The sequence below is a fragment of the Triticum dicoccoides genome, chromosome 7B (genome assembly GCF_002162155.2).
Source record: "Triticum dicoccoides isolate Atlit2015 ecotype Zavitan chromosome 7B, WEW_v2.0, whole genome shotgun sequence".
Classification (NCBI taxonomy): domain Eukaryota; kingdom Viridiplantae; phylum Streptophyta; class Magnoliopsida; order Poales; family Poaceae; genus Triticum; species Triticum dicoccoides.
This window is the reverse complement of record NC_041393.1, coordinates 52,738,852-52,764,711: the sequence shown is the minus strand read 5'-3', so window position 1 is coordinate 52,764,711 and position 25,860 is coordinate 52,738,852. Positions and strand designations below refer to the sequence as shown.

At 48.0% G+C, this 25,860-nt stretch overlaps 1 protein-coding gene across 3 annotated transcripts; it reads right to left on the bottom strand.

Moving 5' to 3' along the window:
* Positions 1–6,352: 6,352 nt before the first annotated feature.
* LOC119340076 lies at positions 6,353–11,537 on the bottom strand. 3 transcript variants are annotated; one of them, XR_005164353.1, is made up of 4 exons: positions 9,876–11,537; positions 9,216–9,321; positions 6,920–8,968; positions 6,353–6,768 (listed from the first exon to the last, which is right to left on the bottom strand). XR_005164353.1 is itself a non-coding variant. In XM_037611988.1 (3 exons), the coding sequence occupies exons 1-3, from the start codon at positions 11,209–11,211 to the stop codon at positions 6,726–6,728; spliced, it is 1,485 nt and encodes a 494-aa protein (XP_037467885.1). In that variant the 5' UTR covers positions 11,212–11,537; the 3' UTR covers positions 6,353–6,725. The 3 variants fall into 3 exon arrangements, 2 of the variants coding, with proteins under 2 accessions (XP_037467885.1, XP_037467886.1); XM_037611988.1 differs by lacking the exon at positions 6,920–8,968; XM_037611989.1 differs by lacking the exons at positions 6,920–8,968; positions 9,216–9,321.
* Positions 11,538–25,860: the final 14,323 nt, after the last annotated feature.

Genomic DNA, 25,860 nt, shown 5'->3' with positions numbered 1-25,860 from the left:
AGAAGCGATGGTGAGCCCAGATTCCGCAAAGTGGCTTGAAGCCATGAAATCTGAGATGGGATCCATGTATGAGAACAAAGTATGGACTTTGGTTGACTTGCCCGATGATCGGCGAGCAATTGAGAATAAATGGATCTTTAAGAAGAAGACTGACGCTGATGGTAATGTTACTGTCTATAAAGCTCGACTTGTCGCAAAAGGTTTCGGCAAGTTCAAGGGATTGACTACGATGAGACCTTCTCACCCGTAGCGATGCTTAAGTCCGTCCGAATCATGTTAGCAATTGCCGCATTCTATGATTATGAAATATGGCAGATGGATGTCAAAACTACATTCCTGAATGGATTTCTGGAAGAAGAGTTGTATATGATGCAACCGGAAGGTTTTGTCGATCCAAAGGGAGCTAACAAAGTGTGCAAGCTCTAGCGATCCATTTATGGACTGGTGCAAGCCTCTTGGAGTTGGAATAAACGTTTTGATAGTGTGATCAAAGCATTTGGTTTTATACAGACTTTCGGAGAAGCCTGTATTTACAAGAAAGTGAGTGGGAGCTCTGTAGCATTTCTGATATTATATGTGGATGACATATTGCTGATTGGAAATGATATAGAATTTCTGGATAGCATAAAGGGATACTTGAATAAAAGTTTTTCAATGAAAGACCTCGGTGAAGCTGCTTACATATTAGGCATTAAGATCTATAGAGATAGATCAAGACGCTTAATTGGACTTTCACAAAGCACATACCTTGACAAAATTTTGAAGAAGTTCAAAATGGATCAAGCAAAGAAAGGATTCTTGCCTGTGTTACAAGGTGTGAAGTTGAGTAAGACTCAATGCCCGACCACTGCAGAAGATAGAGAGAATATGAAAGATGTTCCCTATGCATCAGCCATAGGCTCTATCATGTATGCAATGCTGTGTACCAGACCTGATGTGTGCCTTGCTATAAGTTTAGCAGGGAGGTACCAAAGTAATCCAGGAGTGGATCACTGGACAGCGGTCAAGAACATCCTGAAATACCTGAAAAGGACTAAGGATATGTTTCTCGTATATGAAGGTGACAAAGAGCTCACCGTAAAAGGTTACGTTGATGCAAGCTTTGACACTGATCCGGACGATTCTAAATCGCAAACCGGATACGTGTTTACATTAAACGATGGAGCTGTCAGTTGGTGCAGTTCTAAACAAAGCGTCGTAGCGGGATCTACATGTGAAGCGGAGTACATAGCTGCTTCGGAAGCAGCAAATGAAGGAGTCTGGATGAAGGAGTTCATATCCGATCTAGGTGTCATACCTAGTGCATCGGGTCCAATGAAAATCTTTTGTGACAACACTGGTGCAATTGCCTTGGCAAAGGAATCCAGATTTCACAAAAGGACCAAACACATCAAGAGACGCTTCAACTCCATCCGGGATCTAGTCCAGGTGGGAGACATAGAGATTTGCAAGATACATACGGATCTGAATGTTGCAGACCCGTTGACTAAGCCTCTTCCACGAGCAAAACATGATCAGCACCAAAGCTCCATGGGTGTTAGAATCATTACAATGTAATCTAGATTATTGACTCTAGTGCAAGTGGGAGACTGAAGGAAATATGCCCTAGAGGCAATAATAAAGTTATTATTTATTTCCTCATAATCATGATAAATGTTTATTATTCATGCTAGAATTGTATTAACCAGAAACATAATACATGTGTGAATACATAGACAAACAAAGTGTCACTAGTATGCCTCTACTTGACTAGCTCGTTAATCAAAGATGGTTATGTTTCCTAACCATGAACAATGAGTTGTTATTTGATTAACGAGGTCACATCATTAGTCGAATGATCTGATTGACATGACCCATTCCATTAGCTTAGCACACGATCGTTTAGTATGTTGCTATTGCTTTCTTCATGACTTATACATGTTCCTATGACTATGAGATTATGCAACTCCCGTTTGCCGGAGGAACACTTTGGGTGCTACCAAACGTCACAACGTAACTGGGTGATTATAAAGGAGCATTACAGGTGTCTCCAAAGGTAGATGTTGGTTTGGCGTATTTCAAGATTAGGATTTGTCACTCCGATTGTCGGAGAGGTATCTCTGGGCCCTCTCGGTAATACACATCACATAAGCCTTGCAAGCATTACAACTAATATGTTAGTTGTGAGATGATGTATTACGGAACGAGTAAAGAGACTTGCCGGTAACGAGATTGAACTAGGTATTGGATACCGACGATCGAATCTCGGGCAAGTAACATACCGATGACAAAGGGAACAACGTATGTTGTTATGCGGTCTGACCGATAAAGATCTTCGTAGAATATGTAGGAGCCAATATGGGCATCCAGGTCCCGCTATTGGTTATTGACCGGAGACGTGTCTCGGTCATGTCTACATTATTCTCGAACCCGTAGGGTCCGCACGCTTAAGGTTTCGATGACAGTTATATTATGAGTTTATGAGTTTTGATGTACCGAAGGAGTTCGGAGTCCCGGATGAGATCGGGACATGACGAGGAGTCTCGAAATGGTCGAGACGTAAAGATCGATATATTGGACGACTATATTCGGACATCGGAAAGGTTCCGAATGATTCGGGTATTTTTCGGAGTACCAGGTAGTTACGGGAGAAGTAATGGGCCTTGATGGGCTTTAGTGGGAAGAGGAAAAAGGCTGCTGCGCCCCCCTCCCCTTTGGTCCGAATTGGACTAGGGAAAAGGGGGGCGGCCACCTCTCCTTCTCCTCCTATTCCTTCTCCCTTCCTCCCCTCTTGGTGGACTCCTACTAGGACTTGGAGTCCTAGTAGGACTCCCTATCCTGGCCGCACCTTTGCCTTGGCCGGCCTCCTCCTCCTCCATCCTTTATATACAGGGGCAGGGGGCACCCTTTAGACACAAGTTGATCCACGTGATCTATTCCTTAGCCGTGTGCGGTGCCCCCTGCCACCATATACCTCGATAATACTGTAGCGGAGTTTAGGCGAAGCCCTGCTGCTGTAGTACATCAAGATCGTCACCACGCCGTTGTGCTGACGGAACTCTTCCCCGACACTTTGCTGGATCGGAGTCCGGGGATCGTCATCGAGCTGAACGTGTGCTCGAACTCGGAGGTGTCGTAGTTTCGGTGCTTGATCGCTTGGATCGTGAAGACGTACGACTACTTCCTCTACGTCGTGTCATCGCTTCCGCAGTCGGTCTGCGTTGGGTACGTAGACAATACTCTCCCCCTCGTTGCTATGCATCACATGATCTTGCGTGTGCGTAGGAAATTTTTTGAAATTACTACGTTCCCCAACAGGAGTCGTGTAATGGGTGTTTCAAATTTGATGACTTTACTAGGAAGCAAATTGATAAGATATGTAGCGGTTAAGAATGCTTCATCCCAGAATTTGAGTGGCATGGATGCATTTGCTAGCAATGCTAGCCCCATATCAACTATGTGACGGTGCTTTCTTTCAGCAGATCCGTTTTGTTGGTGAGCATGAGGGCAAGAAACATGATGTGAAATACCAAGTTTTTGGAAGACAGAGTTCAATTTTTCATACTCACCACCCCAGTCACTTTGCATAGCAATGATCTTGGAGTTCAGTTTGCGTTCAACAAGGTTTTGAAAATTGATGAAGACTTGGAATACATCAGACCGTTTCTTTAACAAGTAAATCCAAGTAAATTTACTATAGTCATCAATGAAGCTTACATAGTAAGAAAATCTCCCAACTGAAGTAGGGGCTGGCCCCCATACATCTGAAAATATAAGTTGTAGAGGAGCAGTAGACACACTAGTAGAGATGGGATAGGGTAATTGATGACTTTTTGCTTGTTGACACGGATCACAAACTGACTCAACACTATTCTCATAAGAGAGTTTATTTTTGCTAAGAACATATTTAACTATGACTGAAGATGGATGACCTAATCGACTATGCCACCTTGATATTGATGGCTTGGTGACAATATTTGCTTGTTTATTGGACCATGAAGATGATGATGATGATATGAGTGGATAGAGGCCTCCCACGCACCGTCCTCTAAGAATGATTCTCCTTGTGCTCAAATCCTTAACCAAGAAAAAATGAGGATAGAATTCTATAAGAACATTATTATCAAGGGTGAATCGATGAACAGAAACAAGATTTTTGGAAGTTTGAGGAACATGCAAGACATCTTTAAGGTGCAAATTTTTCATGGGGTTTTGAACAATTGAACTACCAATGTGGGTGATATTCATACCAGAACCGCTTGCCGTGCGAATTTGGTCGCCTCCGTTGTACTTCTCCCGTACTGTCAGCTTGTCAAGTTCACCTGTGATGTGATTTGTTGCTGCACTGTCTGCGTACCAATTAGTGTCCACGCCATAGGAGACAGCATGCACCTCCTTCTCTTCTTGATCATTCTCTTCATAGCGCCACCAGCAGACACGTGCACCTCCTGGATGATGTCTATAGCATATCTGGCACTCAGGATAGTCATGCTGCTGCTCGCGTACCTGCTGTTGCTGTTGTTGTCGAGGGCGTCCTCTAAATCCGCCGCCTCTATTTGCAGGAGAAGGCTGGCGGTCACCGCGGTCACCGCGGTCACCGCGGCCGCGCCCTCTTCCTCCTCGCCCACGGGATCTACCACGGGACTAGCCGCGGCCTCTGTAGACGGCGTTGGCAGATGAATGAAACCCGCCTGAAGACGACTCTCCCAGCATCTCCATCCTCTGATCAAAGGCGGAGATCTGAGCGAAGAGGTCATCGGCGGTGATTGTGTTCTTGACAGCGCCGATCGCCGCCACCACGGAGTCGTAGTCGCGGTCGAGTCCTGCGAGTATGTAGTCCACCATCTCCGGATCAGAGACGGGACGACCAGCGACAGCTAGTTCATCCCCAAGGCTTTTCATCTTCGCCATATACGCCGAGCTCGACATTGTGCCCTTCTTGGTATTGGTGATCGCGATCCTTAGATTGGTGATCCGGGACTGTGATTGTGAGGCGAAGAGATTGTTTACCGTCGTCCAGAGCTCATAGGTGGAGTCCTTCCCTACGACTTGCGCAAGGATTTCTGGAGACATGGAGTTGAGAAGATATGACAGGACCTGCTGGTCTTTGGCGATCCAGGGCCCGTACAGAGGGTTCGGCTTGAGGGTCGTCGTCTTGTCCGCCTTCGTGATCTCCACAGTCTTGGGTGGAGCGGCGTCAGAGTTGTCCAGGAGCCCAGTTACCTGCGCACCTCGCAGGGCTGGGAGCACCTGGGTCTTCCAGAGGATGAAGTTTCCTCTTGCTAGCTTCTCAGATGGCGGCGATCCGAGGTTGAGGCCGACGCCGGACGAAGAAGCCATGGAGACGATGATATGTGGTTCTAGGGTTTTGATTTGTGGCTAGATGTAGGAGAAGAGGTGGCTCTGATTACCATGAAAGACAATAAGCGTTCCTACTCCCACGAGGGGAGCCGCGGTTCTGTTTATATTGATTGACGCGGCCGAAGCCAAGCTTGGAGTACAAGGAATATTACAAGGAGTTTGAGTAGGAGAAGGAAAGGAGTTTGAGATGTTACGGAAACATATTCTCTAACAAGAGCAAGGCGGCGCTCGGCAACCCGGTGCTCAAGGTAAGTGATTGCGGCTGTTGTTTCCGGTGTTTCTATGTGTCGTTGCGCGATGATCCGTGCTTCTGCTTATTTGGAATGGTTCTCTAACTTGTGTAAATTTCTTACATCGGTTACAGAAATCTGTGGAGAAAGGGGTGGTGATCAAGGCTGATGATGCTGAGCAATCATCAGGTGATGAAGTGGAGGAGGCCATCTCTGAAGAGAAAGAGAGGGCAGGCCACAGGATGCCTGAGATCCATGTGGACTACTATGGCCCCAGAGGTCATAACGCCAGGCACCACTGAGCAGATTTGTCCCTGGATTCTCCTCTTTTTTTTCACATTCTTCTTTAGATGATCATGATGAGGCAGGATGCTGCTGTTTGGCAAGACCAAGACCTAGGATGTGATTCGTTTATTTTTATTTCTCATTTTTGCCCTGATGAAGAGAGGGGAAAACATAGCTGATGTACTACTAACTTGTTGACAACATATGATGAAAAAACTAGTGGAGTATAAATGACTGACTAGTGGAGCATGGCCGGAAATGCTGCAGTTTTTCTCGCCAAAGTACTCTGCTTTGTGCCTGGGCTACAACATTATTAAACTACTACACCAAGATGGCCCCCTTTTTTCTTTTCTTTTTGCAGGGACATCGAAATGGCACCATGAGTAGTAGCATGGTAGTATAACCGCAACTGCATTTTTACTTCAAGGGTTGAAAACCGTGGATGTAAAATAGCTTAGTTGCAGCAAAATTGAACTTAGCGTAAGCACACACAAGCCTGGATCCAAATTAGGTATTTCATATACAAAATCAGGAAGCATTTTGCCTGGGAAAGGAAGTTGCAGGGAGCAGACTGACAAGCCAACAAAATGACAGAAGGAACGAGAGCTTGACAATTTTGTGACCATATCTTCCACCGGTTACTACTTACTACTGAAAGTATAACATGATAAGCCACGCAAAGAAGAGCAAGCATGCATGTTGGGTAACCAACTTAAAATTGACGCTTAACAATATACCATAGCTAAGACTCCCATATCAAACATAAAGGATAAGACTTAGGATGAAAACCAACACCTACAGATTAAACTGAACTTCCATGCTTCAACGGCTTGCTCGAGATTTAAACTGCCGCCATCAATACGTCCTGCTTTACTTGGCCTTGGGTTGTCCTCGTCCACAACACCAGCCACCGCTAAATGGAGCAAAGAGAACGGGTCAGTACTCAGTAGGACGAGAATTTCTTGGTGCAATGTATGGGAATTTCTTACGGAAAAATTAACATATGTTGGTGAATCAATCATCGCATCATAGAAACCATACATAAAGGGTTAAGTTAGACATACCTGATGGATTGTTGAAGCTCATGTAGAAAAAGATGTTCTCCAACAATCACCATTTGTAATTGCGTGTGTACTTCTTAGTCGACAACTCCTTCAACCTCAGGGACTTGAGATCAAGTGTGAACACACGAAGATCAGTGACCACAATGATGATATTGGTGCCCTCCACAAATCCAACCAACTTTGGTGACTTTGATTTCCAGCTGGGATTGCGAACAGGAGAAAGAAGCATCTTGAGGTCCGTTTCTCTGAGTTGGATCCATGACACTGCTCCATCAAGACTCACCTCCATCGATCACACGAGGCATAGCCTATGCGAGTCTAGATGGATGGCCCCCAGCCCACCGTCGGCTGGCGAAATGAGGAGACGGTTGGAGTCACACGACACCGGCAGATCCATAACTGATAGACAATGCCTACCCAAGTCGGCAAGTCGTACTTGAAAACACTATAATTAGTATTAGTATGACGTACTAGTTCATGGTGATCAAAGAGGACGTAAAGTGCTTGTCCGACGAGGACGCTAGAGCGTTTGTCCGACGAGGACGCTAGGCCTTCCCACGATGCAGGTTCCAAATATTCCAACCTGGATGTGAACCGGCGAGCTCCACTCGCAGGTCTCCGACGAGTATACGGACGCCCACACATACCTTTCATCTTCATGCTCATACTTGTCTTCATCTTCAAAGCAGATAAAAGCTCGCGGTGTCCCCGGTGTTCGTTTTGACGATGTTAGACGTCTTACTTGTTCGGTACGCCTCTCCTGTTCGGGGCTTTGTGAGTCTAGCTGTGTGGTTTCCTCTGATCGGGATGAGCATCTCTTGTCCCTCCGCTCCGGGCATTATGTTCACGTCTCCTTGCATTCGTGTCATGTGTTGTATCCTTGTCTATACTCATTTTGATTCCTTCTATCAATAAAAAGATACAGAATCTTTGCGCGAAAAAAGTTAAACAGCCCAAATTCAAATGGTTTCTCCCACAGTTTTCTGAAGGGACGCGCGAGCAAATATACGCGCCCCGGTGCATCTCCAGGACATGCAGGCAACTTTGAGGAGCAGATGTGTCCATTATTACGTACTTGCTTGAGGTGCACTTGACAGAATTCTTAATTCCATCCTTCCCATGGCGTTACACGCCTAATCCAGGGGTCCAGCGTCCTAATAAACATGGCTCCATGGTTGAGGGCAGACAGACTCTTCCAAAGCATAGCAGGGAGTGCATAAACAATGGCCACATTCCTGCATTGGTACTTCAGGTTAGACCCTTGGCTGCAGACATGAGTACACCAATCACCGGGTGGGCCCGGGCCGGTGCCCTTGACCAAAGTTGTGTGTCTGCTGTGTAAGTGTCTAGTATATATGGTCTTCTCAGGGTCAAATGGTTCTTCAGACAACAGAGTCCACAGCTCTTCACTGAGACTGACCCACTGTTGTTCCATTCCACCTGAGCTGAGTTTGAAGGCTTGAAACAGCGTTCGTCTCCCAGCTCAACTGTTTCAAGGTCCTTATAAAGATACTGGGCGCACAAGATGGCGAAGACATGCCTGCCGATGGCTGCGGCCGCTGTGCTTCTGCTCCTGATGGTGGCCATGGCCCAGGGCATCAGGCTGGATGCGGTGAGCAAGACGGCACTCAGCAACCCTGTGCTCAATGTAAGTGATTGCGGCTGTCGTCTCCGGTGATTCGATGTGTTGTTGCGCGATGATCGTTCTCTAACCTTGCGTGCTTTCTTCGATCGGTCACAGAAATCCATGGAGAAAGGGGTGGCGATCAAGGCTGATGGTGCTGAGCCATCATCAGGGGAAGAGGTGGAGGAGGCCGTCTCTGAAGAGAAAGAGAGGGCAGGTCATAGGATGCCTGAGGTCCATGTGGACTACTATGGCCCCAGGGGCCATAGCGCCAGGCACCACTGAGCAGATTTCTTCCTGGATTCTCCATTCTTTTTCTTCCACCTTCTTCCTTAGATGATCATGATGAGGAAGGATGGTGCTGCTGCTATGGCAAGACCACGACCCAAGATGTGATTCCTTTATTTTTATTTCTCATTTTTGCCCTGATGAAGAGAGGGGAGAAACATAGCTGATGTTAGTACTAACATGTTGACGACACTCTGGTCAAAGAACTATAAATTACATTGGATTGGTGCAGAGGCTCTTGTATGGCTGAGGAGCATGGCTGGAAATGCTGCAGTATTTCTGGCCAGATACTCTGCTTTGTGTTTGGCGACGATATTATTGAAACTACTACACCAAAACGATCTTATATTATAAGGACAGTTTTTCTCAGGACGGAAGGAGTACCTTTTTTCCTTTTCCTTTTGCAGGGACATCGAAATGGTGTGCTCCTGCATATTGCTTTTCTGGTTTTGAGTTGTATATAGTGGTATAACTGTAATTGCAGGCGCTCCTGCATATTTATTTCAAGAGTTGAAAACCAGGCACATATAATAGCTTATGTTACAGCAAAATTGAACCTAGCATAAAGCATAAGCACACACACGCCTGGCTCCCAGTAAGTATTTTATATCAAGAATCAGGAAGCATTTTGCCTGGGAAAGGGAGTTGAAGGGAACAGAATGACAGGCCAACAAAATGACTGAAGGAACAAGAGCTTGACAATTTTTGTGACCATATCTTCCACCAGTTACTGGAAGTACAGTGTGATAAGCCATGCAAAGAGGAGCAAGCATGCATGCATGCTGGGTAACCAACTTACAACTGACCCTTGACAAGATACCACAGCTAAGACTCCCATATCAAACATAGGATAAGACTCAGAATGAGAACCACCACAAAAAGATCAAACTCAACTTCCATGCTTCAACGGCTTGCCCGAGATTCAAACTGCTGAGGTGAATTTTTGAGTAACACATCAATGGGAGGTGAATTTCTTTGTTTAACTTGACGAATTTCTCAAGCGAAACGTAGCATATGTCTCAAAGAAACCATATATACATATACCTGGTGGATTGTTGAAGCTCGTGTAGAGAAAGAGGTTATTAAATGAATCTCGCTTGAATGTGAAATTATACGGCTTACTCGACAACTTCCTCAACCTCAAAGACTTGAGATCAACTGTGAACACACCAAGATCTGTGACTGCAATGATGATATCGGTGCCCTCCACCCAGCCAACCAACTTTAGTGAGTCTGAGCTCATGGGATTGCCAATGGGGACAAGTGTCTTGAGGTCCGTTTCTTTGAGTTGGATACACGACGCTACTCCATCAACACTCACCTCCACCGACCAAATGGAGCATAGCCCATCCTGGTCTAGGTGGACCAGCCCTAGCCCACCGTCATCCGCCGAGATGAGGAGGGGGGTCCAACTGCTAACACGCGGCTCTGGCAGATCAATGACTGATAGGCGATGCCTACGAAAGTCATACTTGAGAATAAAAATGTTGGCCACAGTTGGATCCCCGTGAAGGAGGAAGTGGAGCGCTTGTCCAACAAAGACACTGGGCCTTCCGATGATGGAGTCTTCAAATCTTCCAACGCCACCGATGTGAATACTGGCTGTTGAGGTCCATTCCCGGCTCTCTGATGAGTATACTGACGCCCACAGCCTCTTATCATCGTCATCATACGGCTGGTAGCTGTCAAGGCCGATTAAAGCCACGAAAAATGGCCCCAAGTTGCAGGAAGCATGGTTGCAGCCATCCGCCGCACATAGCACCGTGCCCCAATAGGTTGCGCCATTGACGTCAGGGTCGAAGATGTCGGGGCTGCGCAACTTGGTTCGGCCTCCCGACACGGGGTCCCAGACGACCATCTTCAAGACCCTGTCATCTTCCTCCCCCTCATCTTCATCTTCGTCGTCGTCCTCCTCCCCCTCCTCATCCGTATCATATTCTTCCTCCTCCTTGTCAGCTTCTTCCCCCTCACCGTCCTCCTCGATATCATCTTCTTCCTCTTCCAACTGCTCGTCAGCTTCCTCCTCCTCATCGTCCTCCTCCCCCTCATCGTACCACCTACACCCAAGAAGAATGCGGCCATGGCGGCAGTCGAGCACATAACTGTCTCGCCGCTCGGGATTGCGGGGGCGGAACTTTGTGGTGGGGACGAAGCGCTCCACGTTGTCCTCCCACCTTTGTAAGAAGCACAGGACTGGAGGTGTTTTGTGCAAGGTGTGGTAGCGGCTGTGGAAGGCGTGGCTGGAGAGAAGGCGGCACCACGCCTTGCAGACGAGGGAGGCGTGGATGAGGACCGCGGGCTCCTCAGGCGGGATGAGGAGCAGGATCTCCTCCACGAGCTCGTACATCTCCCCCAACTCCCGCACACGCGCCGGCGGCATCGCGGGCCGTGCTTGCAGGCAAAGATTTAAGATTGAGAGGCCAACGAGTCGGAATCAGAAAGATCTGGCGCCGCCGCGTGAGGTCGCAGCCTCCGCCCCTTCCCCGGCCCGCTGGACCAAGAGCCGCCGCCGCCGCCGGCCTCAAGCTCACGCTGCTCCGCTCAAGAACAAGACCCTTGCCTGCTATTCGTTGGATCCATCTTGGAATCAGCCAGCATTGGTTGATTTTGTGTTGGTGAGTGAGAGATTCTTGCCGAGTGGGGATTCAGTGAGGGGACGAGAGGAGAGAGCGAAGGGATTGAGATGGAGGGGAAGGGGACGAGGGAGAAGAGGTGCAGAGTGGGGAAAAAAATTATATGAGACCACGTCTCATATAAATCAGGTGAGACCCGCTCTGATGAATGACATGTTTTGTGATTTGTGAATGTCACGTGTCATCCATCAGAATGGGTCTCACCTGCTAATCCGTGAGACCTGGTCTTATAGTATTTTTTTCCGCAGAGTGGCAAGGACGAGGGCTATTTTTTCCTTTTTTAGGGTGGCAGGGACGAGGGCTTTTTTTTGGGAAACGTTTGGGGCCGGGGCACCGGCCGAACCACTCGGCCGGTCACGCGCGACCTGTGCCATCCCCTTCCATCGGCCCACAAATCGCTCGCCATTAACACCCCACGCGGCTACGCTGCTTTCTCTCTCTCTATTTCATCTCGTCGGTCTCTATCTCAGTTGGCCGGCGCCGTTCGCCGCCCCTGTCGGTCGTCCTCATCGCCGGTGGGCACCCGCGCCAGCAGTCCCCGTTGCCATTCGCCGTCCTCGCTCGCCGGCCCCGGTGGAAGCTGACGTGGCCTGCTGCAACCGGTGCCCAGGAGAGCTGCCATCATGGATGGCGAGCATGGTGACGGCGAGCTGCAAGGAGGGCGGCGCTCGCACTGCAGACATGGCGGAAGCATTGCAGAACCTGCTGCACGCCCTCATGCTACAACCGTTCAATAAAATGCTTCAAACCAAGATGAAAAAAGCTTCAACTAGATACATCAAAAGCTGCAAGCAGTCATTGCCATGGCGGAGTGCTACAACCGTCGACATAAAATGCTACAACCCTTGATGAAAAAGCTTCAACCCGAAACAATATAGAAAGCATTAACCAAGGCTGCCACAAAGAAAAAAGTTGCAACCGTTTGATAGAAAAGCTTCGACCGTAGATGAAAAAAGCTACAACCATTGAAAAAGAAAGCTACAACCATACACTGCATAACCAGAAAAGTTGCATCCGTTGTAGAGAAAGCTTCATTCGTATGTGCAAAATGCTTCAACCTGCGCGTGTCGCCACCGAGCCGCAATCACACAGTGGATGGCTAACGGCCATCGTCGACGCAATTTCGTGCAGCGATGAGCATCAACGACGAGGGTCGGCGGCGGAGCTACAACCGGGGAGAGCTACAAGCGTCGCCGCTGCAAGCTCAACCGCAGATGTCGTTGTTTCATGTGTCGCGGCGACGATGAGAACGGTCGGTGAGGGTTGGAAGCGGCGGCGGGGACGGGCGGCGAGGGTTGGAAGCGTCGACGGGGATGGGCGGCGAGGGATAGGAGGCGCGGCGCGGCGCAGCCCGAGCGAGGGGATTGAGCCGAGGAAGAAGAAGCTGGGGGCGAGTTTTTTTTTGCTCCAGATCCAACCGCGCGCGGCTCGCATCGAACGGCTAGGGCTGGATCGGCCGAAACGTTCGGCCGGTGCACCGGCTCCTAGCATCGCCCTTTTTTTTAGTGGTAGCAGGATATCGAGGGCCGGGAGGCAGAGAGCTGGCCAAACAGGCCCACAGCACGGCCCGGCCTGCCGTAAACGTGCCTGGCACGGCACATCAGGCCGTGTCGTGCCGGCCCACGTGCTGCAGGCAGCAGCCCAAGCACGGCACGGGAGTTAAGTGGGCCGACCCGTGGCATGCTTAGGCACGCGGGCCCATGTCGGTTTGATTATTTTTTCCTGCGAAATACCTTCAAATAACACGGGAAAAAGCTAAAAAATATAAAAAGTATGGTGAAGTATTATAAAAAGATAAAAAATACATATTAGAGCACTACAAATGTACGCGTACACTACAGAATTATTGAACATATTAGAGTACTAGGTATTTATATAGGACATATATATTTCAAAACATAATTAAGCTGGTCGTGTCGTGCCGGCCCGCGTGCCCAACCTTCAGGCCCAGGCATGGCCCATGGCGTGTCGCGTGCCATGCTTGGCCCGTTTATCCTGGGTCGTGCCGTGCCTGGGTTGTGCCGTTCCTGCGTGCTACCGGGCCGGCCCAGTTAGCACGGCCTGTTTGGCCAGCTACTAAACGACATTTCCAATTAGGCCCATTAGAGCATCTACAGCCGGACTTTGACAAATCCGCCCCCCCTATACATCCGTGGATGTGCCCGGGCACGCCCACGGACACTGACGGGGTATTCTCTACATACACGTCTCCACACCCGCTCGTATCTCATATTTGCTCCCCTATATTAATACTAAACCATGCAACGTTGATAAGAATTACGTAGATCATGGGCAGACATACAAATGCACAATCGATTCATCAAAAGATCACAGTCGGGACATCAAAAGATAGTCAAAGTTCACATAATACACATAATACGGCGGACAAGTTCAAACTACATCTAAAAACTTGAAATTAAGACGGATCTTCACCACTTCCTCGTAGGCCTTTTGCCCTTCCGGTGGCGGGCGCAGCTGTAGGAGTCTGCGGCAGGAGGTGGGTCCACATCGGAGCCTTCAGACCTGTGTCGGAGGAGGAATCGGAGATGACGATGTAGCCTTGCAAGCGCCGGATGGCGTGGTCTTGCTTGCGCTTGAGCTTGGCCACCCTCGCTGCCTCCTGCACTGCCTCCGCCGCGTCCCGCTCGGATTGCTCAATGTCGACTCGGAGCTGCTTGGCGTTGAGCCTCAAGAGCTGTCGAGCCTTCGTCTCCGCCTCAGTCACTAACGGGCGGCACGTCCACTCGAAGAGACGGTCCTCATCGTCGGGCACCCGGCTGCGACGGGCGGACTACACAGACCCGTCATACCCGCCCACCATCTCCCTTGACCTCTGCCTCTCGCGGCGGGCGGCACATGCCTCCAACTCCGGAGTCCGCATCCGCGGCGTCGACGGAGTGGGCACTAGAACTCAACGTTGCTCGCGCGGAGCAACGGCTGGAGGTAGAGGAGGCCATCGGGCGGAAGGAGCAGATCGGGCAGGCCTCGCAGATCCGCGCACGGGACAGGAAGGGTCGGCGCCGGCATCGGTGCTGCTGCGACGGACGACAGGTGGCGTCGCACCGGACCTGGAGCTGCCGCCCGTATCGACCCGTGACCGCTCAAGAGCGATACGGAGCGCCAGCTCCTCCTCGCCTCCGGAGCTACTATCGTAGTGACTACCGGTGCTGGACATGCTCGTCGGCGCTAGGGATTTTGCGGATTGTTAAAATGGGAGCGTCGGGGAGGGGAGGGGAGCGGAGTGACCTAGGGTTTCTGCCAGGCGGGGTTTTTGTGGGATCAGGGTGGGCCGGGTTGATGTGGCGGATGCGCCCGGGCATGCCCGGGCCACCTCATATCCACCCTACATTTGGGATGGATATGAGGGGTGCCGGTCAGTCCGGGTGTTTGAGTCCCGTTTGAGAGCTTCGGTTGGGTCGATTTTTTGTGACCGGTCAATGACCGGACGGCCTGCCCGGGTGTATGAGACGGATATAGGCGCCCGGCTGTAGATGCTCTTATTTCTTAGTACGCGAAGCATCTTCTTCTATGGTTTTTTTGACAATCATCTCCTGCTTTTTTTTGCGAGTATGACTTGTATTAATCAAGGATCCAGGGAATTACAATCCAGCCTACACAAGTCCACAACCTCAGGGACCAGAGCCCAACCAAACTACTCCCTCCGTCTAGGTGAGTAAGTCATCTTAGGTTGTGCACCGTGACCAAGGAGGATGGGAAAACGAGAGAAATTAATGTTTATTTGCTAATTAATAGTATTTCATGCAATAAACTAACCATTGCATGTCGTGTTTGATAGTCTCAAGTCATTAAAAGCATGCACACCCCTCATTTCTTATTTTTTTAGAGGAAAGGCATACGCCCGACTTTATAAATAAAGCCACCAGGCAGAGTCACACGTAAGTACCAAACGGCCATCCGAACACAGCAAGATAAATAGTGCAAATACATGGCAACCAGCTAGGAAAGGCACGCAGGACAGCAGAAATTCCCACATTAACCGAAACTAAGCCATCCTCCTAGAAAGCCGCAGCAGAGAAGACGCCGTAGATCTCATCATAGATAGCATGTCATCAAAGGCCTCTAGGTCCTCTTCCTTAGTCAATGATTTCCACTGCTGCAAAAGGATATTGGCTTTAAATAAGCAACTGACTAGGTTAGCGGGGAAAGTATATTCAATAGTGAACTTGTTTCTCGTAGTCCAGAGCGACCAACATATCGCCGCCCATCCCAATCAGAACACCCTTTTAGAACGCATTGCTAAGGTATTAACATAAAGCCTTAAGTCCTCAAAGGAGGAGGGATACCAATTAACATGAAGCCAGAGTCTGATGCAGCTCCAAAGGAATTTAGCCAAAGAGCAGTGAAAAAATATATGCTCGGTGTTTTCAATAGCTCCACAAAGAGCGCATTTGTCAGAACCCGGCCTGTTCCTCTTTTTGATTTGGTCAGCCGCAGGAAGTTTACGCCGGAGGGCTTGCCAGAGAAAATTTTTTATCTTAGGAGGAATACGAGCGAGCCAAATGTCCTTGAATTTAGCAGTACGGGCACCTGAGATAAGTTTGGAGTAAGCAGATTTCACTGAAAAGCGCCCAGAAGCAGAGTGAGGCCAGCTAACCGCATCCTCTTCCTCCGAGAGCAAGGGGAAGCAGGCAGTAAGACGTTGCCAGTCTTCCAACTCCATGGGAGAGAGAGAGCGACAGAAATCAAGAACCCAGCCCTGAGCCGAGAGCTCGAAGATAGAGATCTCAGGATCAGAGCAATAAGAAAACAGGGCAGGGTAAGCCACCGCTAGAGTGGAATCCCCTACCCACCAATCTAACCAAAAACGAGTATACTTACCATTCCGAACTAAAAATTTGACTAGGGAACGAAAAATAGGCCGAACTTTAACAAGCTGGCGCCAGAACTGAGAGCCGCCCGCAGAGGAGGCGAACATAGGACCCGAGGAGGGGAAATACTTAGCTTTGAGAAGAGAGAGCCAAAGGGGGCGCTCCTCGAGGGACATAATCTTCCACCACCATTTAATCATGAGGCAATTGTTCATAACCATAGTGTTAATTATACCTAAACCCCCCATGCACTTAGGCCTGCAGATCAAATCGCACTTGATCATTCTGTATTTGCGCTTATTGTCAGAGGAATTCCAATAAAAGGCACCCCTATGCTTATCGAAACCAGCATGAATCCCTCGCGACAGGAGATAGAAGCCCATTAGAAACATTGGGAGGGAGGAGAGGCACGCATTAGTAAGGGCAACCTTGCCCGCCTAGGAATTATACCGGCCTCTCCACGGCATAACTCTATTACCAACCTTAGTCACTACCGGAGCGAAGTCTTTTGCCAAAAGTTTGAGAGGAGAAATTGGTAAGCCTAAATATTTGAGAGGGTAGGAACCTAGAGAGCAGTTCAGGAGGTGCGCCACTCTCTATGCTTCCACAGTATGAACCCCAGTTACAATCACTTCACTCTTATAGAAATTAATTTTAAGCCCCGAAAGCGCTTCGAAACATAAGAGGATAAACTTCAGGTTTGTGAGGCAGGTCTCATTCAATTCCACCATAATAATGGTATCGTCCGCATATTGAAGGTGAATGCAATTGGGGATAAGGTGGGAGCTAACAGGCGTAATGTGACCGGCATCAGCCGCCCGAGGAAGGATATGGGAGAGGGCATCCGCAATGAAGTTAAAAAGCAGAGGGGATGCTGGATCTCCTTGCCTTAGGCCCCTACCATTAGCAAAGAAGTTACTAGTCTGACCATTAACCACCACCGCCGTGTGCCCACCCGTAACTAGCTGCATAAAATGATGGACCACCGCACCCTTGAAACCCTTAGCAAGAAGAACCTGACGAAGGAAATTCCAGCTCACCGAATCGTAAGCCTTTTCAAAGTCAAGTTTAAGAACTACAGCCCGAGTGCCCTTGGCCTGCAAGTCATGAACAACCTCATGCAAGCAAAGAACCCCGTCCAGTATGAATCTCCCTTTTATAAAAGCGGATTGGGAAGGGCTAATGACACGATGAGCGATCGGAGAAACCCTAGTGGCCAAACCCTCACTACAAGAAATATGTCAACTTGTGACCACCACTATTGGTCACTGGAAGGTCACAAATTTCCATTTGCGACCCTTTTGTGACCAAAAACAGAAGGTCAAAAGCTGGCCGTCATAAACTGACTATAGCGACCTTTCTTCTGGAATGGTCGAAGACGTTTACGACCAAAATATTCCTACTGTGGTGTTTTGGTCACTAGCAACCTCCCCAGGCCACGTAGGCATCCAGTGTGGCAAGCTGATGTGGCACAAGATTTAGCCCGGTCCAATTCGGTTTTCTACATGGGCCTAGCCCAACAATTCAAGCTTTTTTCAAGTTAATTCTGTTGGAAATATGCCCTAGAGGCAATAATAAAAGCATTATTATTATATTTCCTTGTTCATGATAATTGTCTTTATTCATGCTATAATTGTGTTATCTGGAAATCGTAATACATGTGTGAATAACAGACATCAACATGTCCCTAGTGAGCCTCTAGTTGACTAGCTCGTTGATCAACAGATAGTCATGATTTCCTGACTATGGACACTAGATGTCATTGATAACGAGATCACATCATTAGGAGAATGATGTGATGGACAAGACCCAATCCTAAACATAGCACAAGATCGTATAGTTCGTTTGCTAGAGTTTTCTAATGTCAAGTATCTTTTCCTTAGACCATGAGATCGTGTAACTCCCGGATACTGTAGGAGTGCTTTGGGTATGCCAAACGTCACAACATAACTGGGTGACTATAAAGGTAGACTGCGGGTATCTTCGAAAGTGTCTGTTGGGTGACATGGATCAAGACTGGGATTTGTCACTCCGTATGACGGAGAGGTATCACTGGGCCCACTCGGTAATGCATCATCATAATGAGCTCAGAGTGACCAAGTGTCTGGTCACGGGATCATGCATTACGGTACGAGTAAAGTGACTTGCCGGTAACGAGATTGAACGAGGTATTGGGATACCGACGATCGAATCTCGGGCAAGTAACATATCGATAGACAAAGGGAATAGCATACGGGGTTGATTGAATCCTCGACATCGTGGTTCATCCGATGAGATCATCGTGGAGCATGTGGGAGACAACATGGGTATCCAGATCCCGCTGTTGGTTATTGACCGGAGAGCCGTCTCGGTCATGTCTGCTTGTCTCCCGAACCCGTAGGGTCTACACACTTAAGGTTCGGTTACGCTAGGGTTGTAGGGATATGTATATGCAGTAACCCGAATGTTGTTCGGAGTCCCGGATGAGATCCCGGATGTCACGAGGAGTTCCGGAATGGTCCGGAGGTAAAGATTTATATATGGGAAGTCCTGTTTCGGGCATCGGGACAAGTTTCGGGGTTATCGGTATTGTACCGGGACCACCGGAAGGGTCCCGGGGGTCCACCGGGTGGGTCCACCTGCCCCGGGGGGCCACATGGGCTGTAAGGGGGTGCGCCTTGGCCTAATGGGCCAAGGGCACCAGCCCCACATAGGCCCATGCGCCTATGGTTTAAGGGGACAAGAGTCCTAGGAGGGTAAGGCACCTCCTAGGTGCCTTGGGGGGGAGGGAAACCTCCCCTTGGCCGCCGGCCATAGGAGATTGGATCTCCTAGGCTGCGCACCACCCCCCCTTGGCACCCCTATATATAGTGGGGGAGAGGAGGGACTTCATACCTGAACGCCCTGGCCTTTGGTTGCCTCCTTCTCCCTCCCCAACACCTCCTCCACCTCCATAGTGCTTAGCGAAGCTCTGCCGGAGTACTGCAGCTCCATCAACACCACGCCGTCGTGCTGCTGCTGGTGCCATCTCCCTCAACCTCTCCTCCCTCCCTTTCTAGATCAAGAAGGAGGAGACGTGGCTGTTCCGTACGTGTGTTGAACGCGGAGGTGCCGTCCGTTCGGCGCTGGTCATCGGTGATTTGGATCACGTCGAGTACGACTACATCATCACCGTTCTTTTGAACGCTTCCGTGCGCGATCTACAAAGGTATGTAGATGCATCTGATCACTCGTTGCTAGATGAACTCCTAGATGATCTTGGTGAAACGAGTAGGAAAATTTTTGTTTTCTGCAACGTTCCCCAACAGTGGCATCATGAGCCAGGTTTATGCGTAGTTCTTCTTGTGCGAGTAGAACACAATTTGTTGTGGGCGTAGATTTGTCAACTTTCTTGCCGTTACTAGTCCTTTCTTGCTTCAGCGGTATTGTGGGATGAAGCGGCCCGGACCAACCTTACACGTACGCTTACGTGAGACCGGTTCCACCAACTAACATGCACTAGTTGCATAAGGTGGCTGGCGGGTGTCTGTCTCTCCCACTTTAGTTGGAGCGGAATCGATGAACAGGGTCCTTATGAAGGGTAAATAGAAGTTGACAAATCACGTTGTGGCTTTAACGTAGGTAAGAAAACGTTCTTGCTAGAACCCTAATTCAGCCACGTAAAACTTGCAACAACAATTAGAGGACGTCTAACTTGTTTTTGCAACAAGTGGTTTGTGATATGATATGGCCAAAGTTGTGATGAATGATGAATGATCTATATGTGATGTATGAGATGTTCATGCTATTGTAATAGGAATCACGACTTGCATGTCGATGAGTATGACAACCGGCAGGAGCCATAGGAGTTGTCTTTATTCTTTTATATGACCTGCGTGTCATCAAGAAACGCCATGTAATTACTTTACTTTATTGCTAAACGCGTTAGCCATAGTAGTAGAAGTAATAGTTGGCGAGCAACTTCATGGAGACACGATGATGGAGATCATGATGATGGAGATCATGGTGTCAAGCCGGTGACAAGATGATCATGGAGCCCCAAGATGGAGATCAAAGGAGCTGTGTGATATTGGCCATATCATGTCACGTTTATTATTTGATTGCATGTGATGTTTATCATATTTTGCATCTTGTTTACTTAGAACGACGGTAGTAAATAAGATGATCCCTCACAATAAATTCAAGAAGTGTTCCCCCTAACTGTGCACCGTTGCGACAGTTCGCTGTTTCAAAACACCACGTGATGATCGGGTGTTTTATTCAGACGTTCACATACAACGGGTGTAAGACAGATTTACACATGCAAACACTTAGGTTGACTTGACGAGCCTAGCATGTACAGACATGGCCTCGGAACACAGAAGACCGAAAGGTCGAGCATGAGTCGTATAGAAGATACGATCAACATGAAGATGTTCACCGATGTTGACTAGTCCGTCTCACGTGATGATCGGACACGGTCTAGTTTAACTCGGATCATGTAATACTTAGATGACTAGAGGGATGTCTAATCTAAGTGGGAGTTCACTAATAATTTGATTAGTTGAACTTAATATCATGAACTTAGTCTAAAATCTTTGCAATATGTCTTGTAGATCAAATGGCCAACGTAGTCCTCAACTTCAACGCGTTCCTAGAGAAAACTAAGCTGAAAGACGATGGCAGCAACTATACGGACTGGGTCCGGAACCTGAGGATCATCCTCATAGCTGCCAAGAAAGATTATGTCCTACAAGCACCGCTTGGTGACGCACCCGTTCTCCCTGCGGAACAAGACGTTATGAACGCTTGGCAGGCACGTTTCGATGACTACTCCCTCGTTCAGTGCGGCATGCTTTACAGCCTAGAGCCGGGCCTCCAAAAGCGTTTTGAGAGACATGGAGCATATGAGATGTTCGAAGAGCTGAAAATGGTTTTTCAAGCTCATGCCCGGGTCGAGAGATATGAAGTCTCCGACAAATTCTTCAGCTGTAAGATGGAGGAAAACAGTTCTGTCAGTGAGCACATACTCACTATGTCTGGGTTGCATAACCGCTTGACTCAGCTGGGAGTTAATCTCCCGGATGATGCGGTCATTGACAGAATCCTCCAGTCGCTTCCACCAAGCTACAAGAGCTTTGTGATGAACTTCAATATGCAGGGGATGGAAAAGACCATTCCTGAAGTATTTGCTATGCTGAAATCAGCAGAGGTAGAAGTCAGGAAGGAACATCAAGTGTTGATGGTCAATAAAACCACTAAGTTCAAGAAAGGCAAGGGTAAAAAGAACTTCAAGAAGGACGACAAGGAGGTTGCCGCGCCCGGCAAGCAAGCTGCCGGGAAGAAGCCAAAGAATGGACCCAAGCCCGAGACTGAGTGCTTTTATTGCAAGGGAAGCAGTCACTGGAAGCGGAACTGCCCTAAGTACTTAGCGGATAAGAAGGCCGGCAAAACAAAAGGTATATGTGATATACATGTAATTGATGTGTACCTTACTAGTGCCCGTAGTAGCTCCTGGGTATTTGATACCGGTGCAGTTGCTCACATTTGTAACTCAAAGCAGGGGTTGCGGAATAAGCGGAAACTGGCAAAGGACGAGGTGACGATGCGCGTCGGGAATGGTTCCAAGGTCAATGTGGTCGCCGTCGGCACGCTACCTCTGCATCTCCCTTCGGGATTAGTTTTAAACCTTAATAATTGTTATTTAGTGCCAGCTTTGAGCATGAACATTGTATCGGGATCTCGTTTAATTCGAGATGGCTACTCTTTTAAATCTGAGAATAATGGTTGTTCCATTTTTATGAGAGATATGTTTTATGGTCATGCTCCTATGGTGAATGGTTTATTCTTTATGAATCTCGAACGTGATGCTACACATGTTCATAATGTGAGTACCAAAAGAAGTAAGGTTGATAATGATAGGCCCACATACCTGTGGCACTGCCGCCTTGGTCACATAGGTGTCAAATGCATGAAGAAGCTCCATGCTGATGGACTTTTAGAGTCTCTTGATTATGAATCATTTGACACATGCGAACCATGCCTTATGGGTAAAATGACCAAGACTCCGTTCTCAGGAACAATGGAGCGAGCAACCGACTTATTGGAAATCATACATACTGATGTGTGCGGTCCAATGAGTGTTGAGGCTCGCGGTGGCTATCGTTATGTTCTCACCCTCACTGATGATTTAAGTAGGTATGGGTATATCTACTTAATGAAACACAAGTCTGAAACCTTTGAAAAGTTCAAGGAATTTCAGAGTGAGGTTGAAAATCAACGTGACAGGAAAATCAAGTTTCTACGATCAGATCGTGGAGGAGAATACTTGAGTCACGAGTTTGGGGCACACTTAAGAAAATGTGGAATAGTTTCACAACTCACGCCGCCTGGAACACCTCAGCGTAATGGTGTGTCCGAACGTCGTAATCGCACTCTGTTAGATATGGTGCGATCTATGATGTCTCTTACCGATTTACCGCTTTCTTTTTGGGGCTATGCTTTAGAGACTGCCGCATTCACTTTAAATAGGACTCCGTCAAAATCCGTTGAGACGACACCGTATGAATTATGGTTTGGGAAGAAACCTAAGCTGTCGTTTCTAAAAGTTTGGGGATGCGATGCTTATGTCAAGAAACTTCAACCTGAAAAGCTCGAACCCAAATCGGAAAAATGCGTCTTCATAGGGTACCCAAAAGAAACTATTGGGTACACCTTCTACCTTAGATCCGAAGGCAAGATCTTTGTTGCCAAGAATGGGTCCTTTCTGGAGAAAGAGTTTCTCTCGAAAGAAGTAAGTGGGAGGAAAGTAGAGCTTGATGAAGTATTGCCTCTTGAACCGGAAAATGGCGCAACTCAAGAAAATGTTCCTGAGGTGCCAGCACCGACTAGAGAGGAAATTGTCGGAGAGGTATCTCTGGGCCCTCTCAGTAATGCACATCACTATAAGCCTTGCAAGCAATGTGACCAATGAGTTGGTTACGGGATGATGCATTACGTAACGAGTAAAGAGACTTGCCGGTAACGAGATTGAACTAGGTATTGGATACCGACGATCAAATCTCGGGCAAGTAACATACCGATGACAAAGGGAACAACGTATGTTGTTATGCGGTTTGACCGATAAAGATGTTCGTAGAATATGTAGGAACCAATATGGGCGTCCAGGTTCCGCTATTGGTTATTGACCGAGAATAGTTCTAGGTCATGTCTGTTGGAAATATGCCCTAGAGGCAATAATAAAAGCATTATTATTATATTTCCTTGTTCATGATAATTGTCTTTATTCATGCTATAATTGTGTTATCTGGAAATCGTAATACATGTGTGAATAACAGACATCAACATGTCCCTAGTGAGCCTCTAGTTGACTAGCTCGTTGATCAACAGATAGTCATGATTTCCTGACTATGGACACTGGATGTCATTGATAACGAGATCACATCATTAGGAGAATGATGTGATGGACAAGACCCAATCCTAAACATAGCACAAGATCGTATAGTTCGTTTGCTAGAGTTTTCTAATGTCAAGTATCTTTTCCTTAGACCATGAGATCGTGTAACTCCCGGATACTGTAGGAGTGCTTTGGGTATGCCAAACGTCACAAAGTAACTGGGTGACTATAAAGGTAGACTGCGGGTATCTCCGAAAGTGTCTGTTGGGTGACATGGATCAAGACTGGGATTTGTCACTCCGTATGACGGAGAGGTATCACTGGGCCCACTCGGTAATGCATCATCATAATGAGCTCAGAGTGACCAAGTGTCTGGTCACGGGATCATGCATTACGGTACGAGTAAAGTGACTTGCCGGTAACGAGATTGAACGAGGTATTGGGATACCGACGATCGAATCTCGGGCAAGTAACATATCGATAGACAAAGGGAATAGCATACGGGGTTGATTGAATCCTCGACATCGTGGTTCATCCGATGAGATCATCGTGGAGCATGTGGGAGCCAACATGGGTATCCAGATCCCGCTGTTGGTTATTGACCGGAGAGCCGTCTCGGTCATGTCTGCTTGTCTCCCGAACCCGTAGGGTCTACACACTTAAGGTTCGGTTACGCTAGGGTTGTAGGGATATGTATATGCAGTAACCCGAATGTTGTTCGGAGTCCCGGATGAGATCCCGGACGTCACGAGGAGTTCCAGAATGGTCCGGAGGTAAAGATTTATATATGGGAAGTCCTGTTTCGGGCATCGGGACAAGTTTCGGGGTTATCGGTATTGTACCGGGACCACCGGAAGGGTCCCGGGGGTCCACCGGGTGGGTCCACCTGCCCCGGGGGGGCACATGGGCTGTAAGGGGGTGCGCCTTGGCCTAATGGGCCAAGGGCACCAGCCCCACATAGGCCCATGCGCCTAGGGTTTAAGGGGACAAGAGTCCTAGGAGGGTAAGGCACCTCCTAGGTGCCTTGGGGGGGAGGGAAACCTCCCCTTGGCCGCCGGCCATAGGAGATTGGATCTCCTAGGCTGCGCACCACCCCCCCTTGGCACCCCTATATATAGTGGGGGAGAGGAGGGACTTCATACCTGAACGCCCTGGCCTTTGGTTGCCTCCTTCTCCCTCCCCAACACCTCCTCCACCTCCATAGTGCTTAGCGAAGCTCTGCCGGAGTACTGCAGCTCCATCAACACCACGCCGTCGTGCTGCTGCTGGTGCCATCTCCCTCAACCTCTCCTCCCTCCCTTGCTGGATCAAGATGGAGGAGACGTGGCTGTTCCGTACGTGTGTTGAACGCGGAGGTGCCGTCCGTTCGGCGCTGGTCATCGGTGATTTGGATCACGTCGAGTACGACTACATCATCACCGTTCTTTTGAACGCTTCCGTGCGCGATCTACAAAGGTATGTAGATGCATCTGATCACTCGTTGCTAGATGAACTCCTAGATGATCTTGGTGAAACGAGTAGGAAAATTTTTGTTTTCTGCAACGTTCCCCAACAAATTCTTGTTGGCTACATCGGCCAAGCCCAATATTTCAGCTTCTTTATTTTTTGGCCTTAGCCTTCTTACAAACATTTATTTTCTATTTCAATAATTATATTTTGGCCCTGGTCCCACTAGTCATAATGCCATACATCAGTCACACATGTCAGAAATTTCAAAATTGCTCAGATTATATTCATAATAACTGGGTCCCACTGGTCAAGTTTCCATTTCACATCTTTTCAACATACATAATCATTATTTCAAATAGGACAGAACAGATATAATTCATTAACACTACATTAGACTTTTACAATATTACAATTTACACGTGGCTTCACACTTCAGAACCAAAAACTCTTTGCTAAGTACAGAACCAAAAACTCTTTGCTAAGTACTACTTCACACTTGGCTTCATAGCTTCACACTTGGCTTCACGACTTCACACTCCAAAAAAATAGGCCTGGAGCTCATGTAAAATAATGAACATAAAGGCCACCAAAATTAGAGTGTACTGCTGCTGAGGCCAGAACCAAACAACTTCAATATTACAATAAAAAGAAGTCTCGGGTTTATCAAGCACAGCAAAACAGCACTGTGGCCATCAGTCAGCACTGTTAGATTTTAATTCTAATCTTTTCCTAGGTTCTATAAGCTTAAATTTCAGAGACCTGAT

What these genes read in the sequence shown, in the direction of transcription:
- LOC119340076 (XM_037611988.1), bottom strand. Translation starts at nt 11,211, where the DNA reads ATGCCGCCGGCGCGTGTGCGGGAGTTGGGGGAGATGTACGAGCTCGTG. An exon ending in GAGCTTCAACAATCCACCAG is followed by an intron (nt 9,322 to 9,875) that starts GTATATGTATAT and finishes ATAAATATGCAG; the next exon opens with GAGCGCCTGCAATTACAGTT. An exon ending in CAAAAGGAAAAGGAAAAAAG is followed by an intron (nt 6,769 to 9,215) that starts GTACTCCTTCCG and finishes TGCTCCATTTAG; the next exon opens with CGGTGGCTGGTGTTGTGGAC.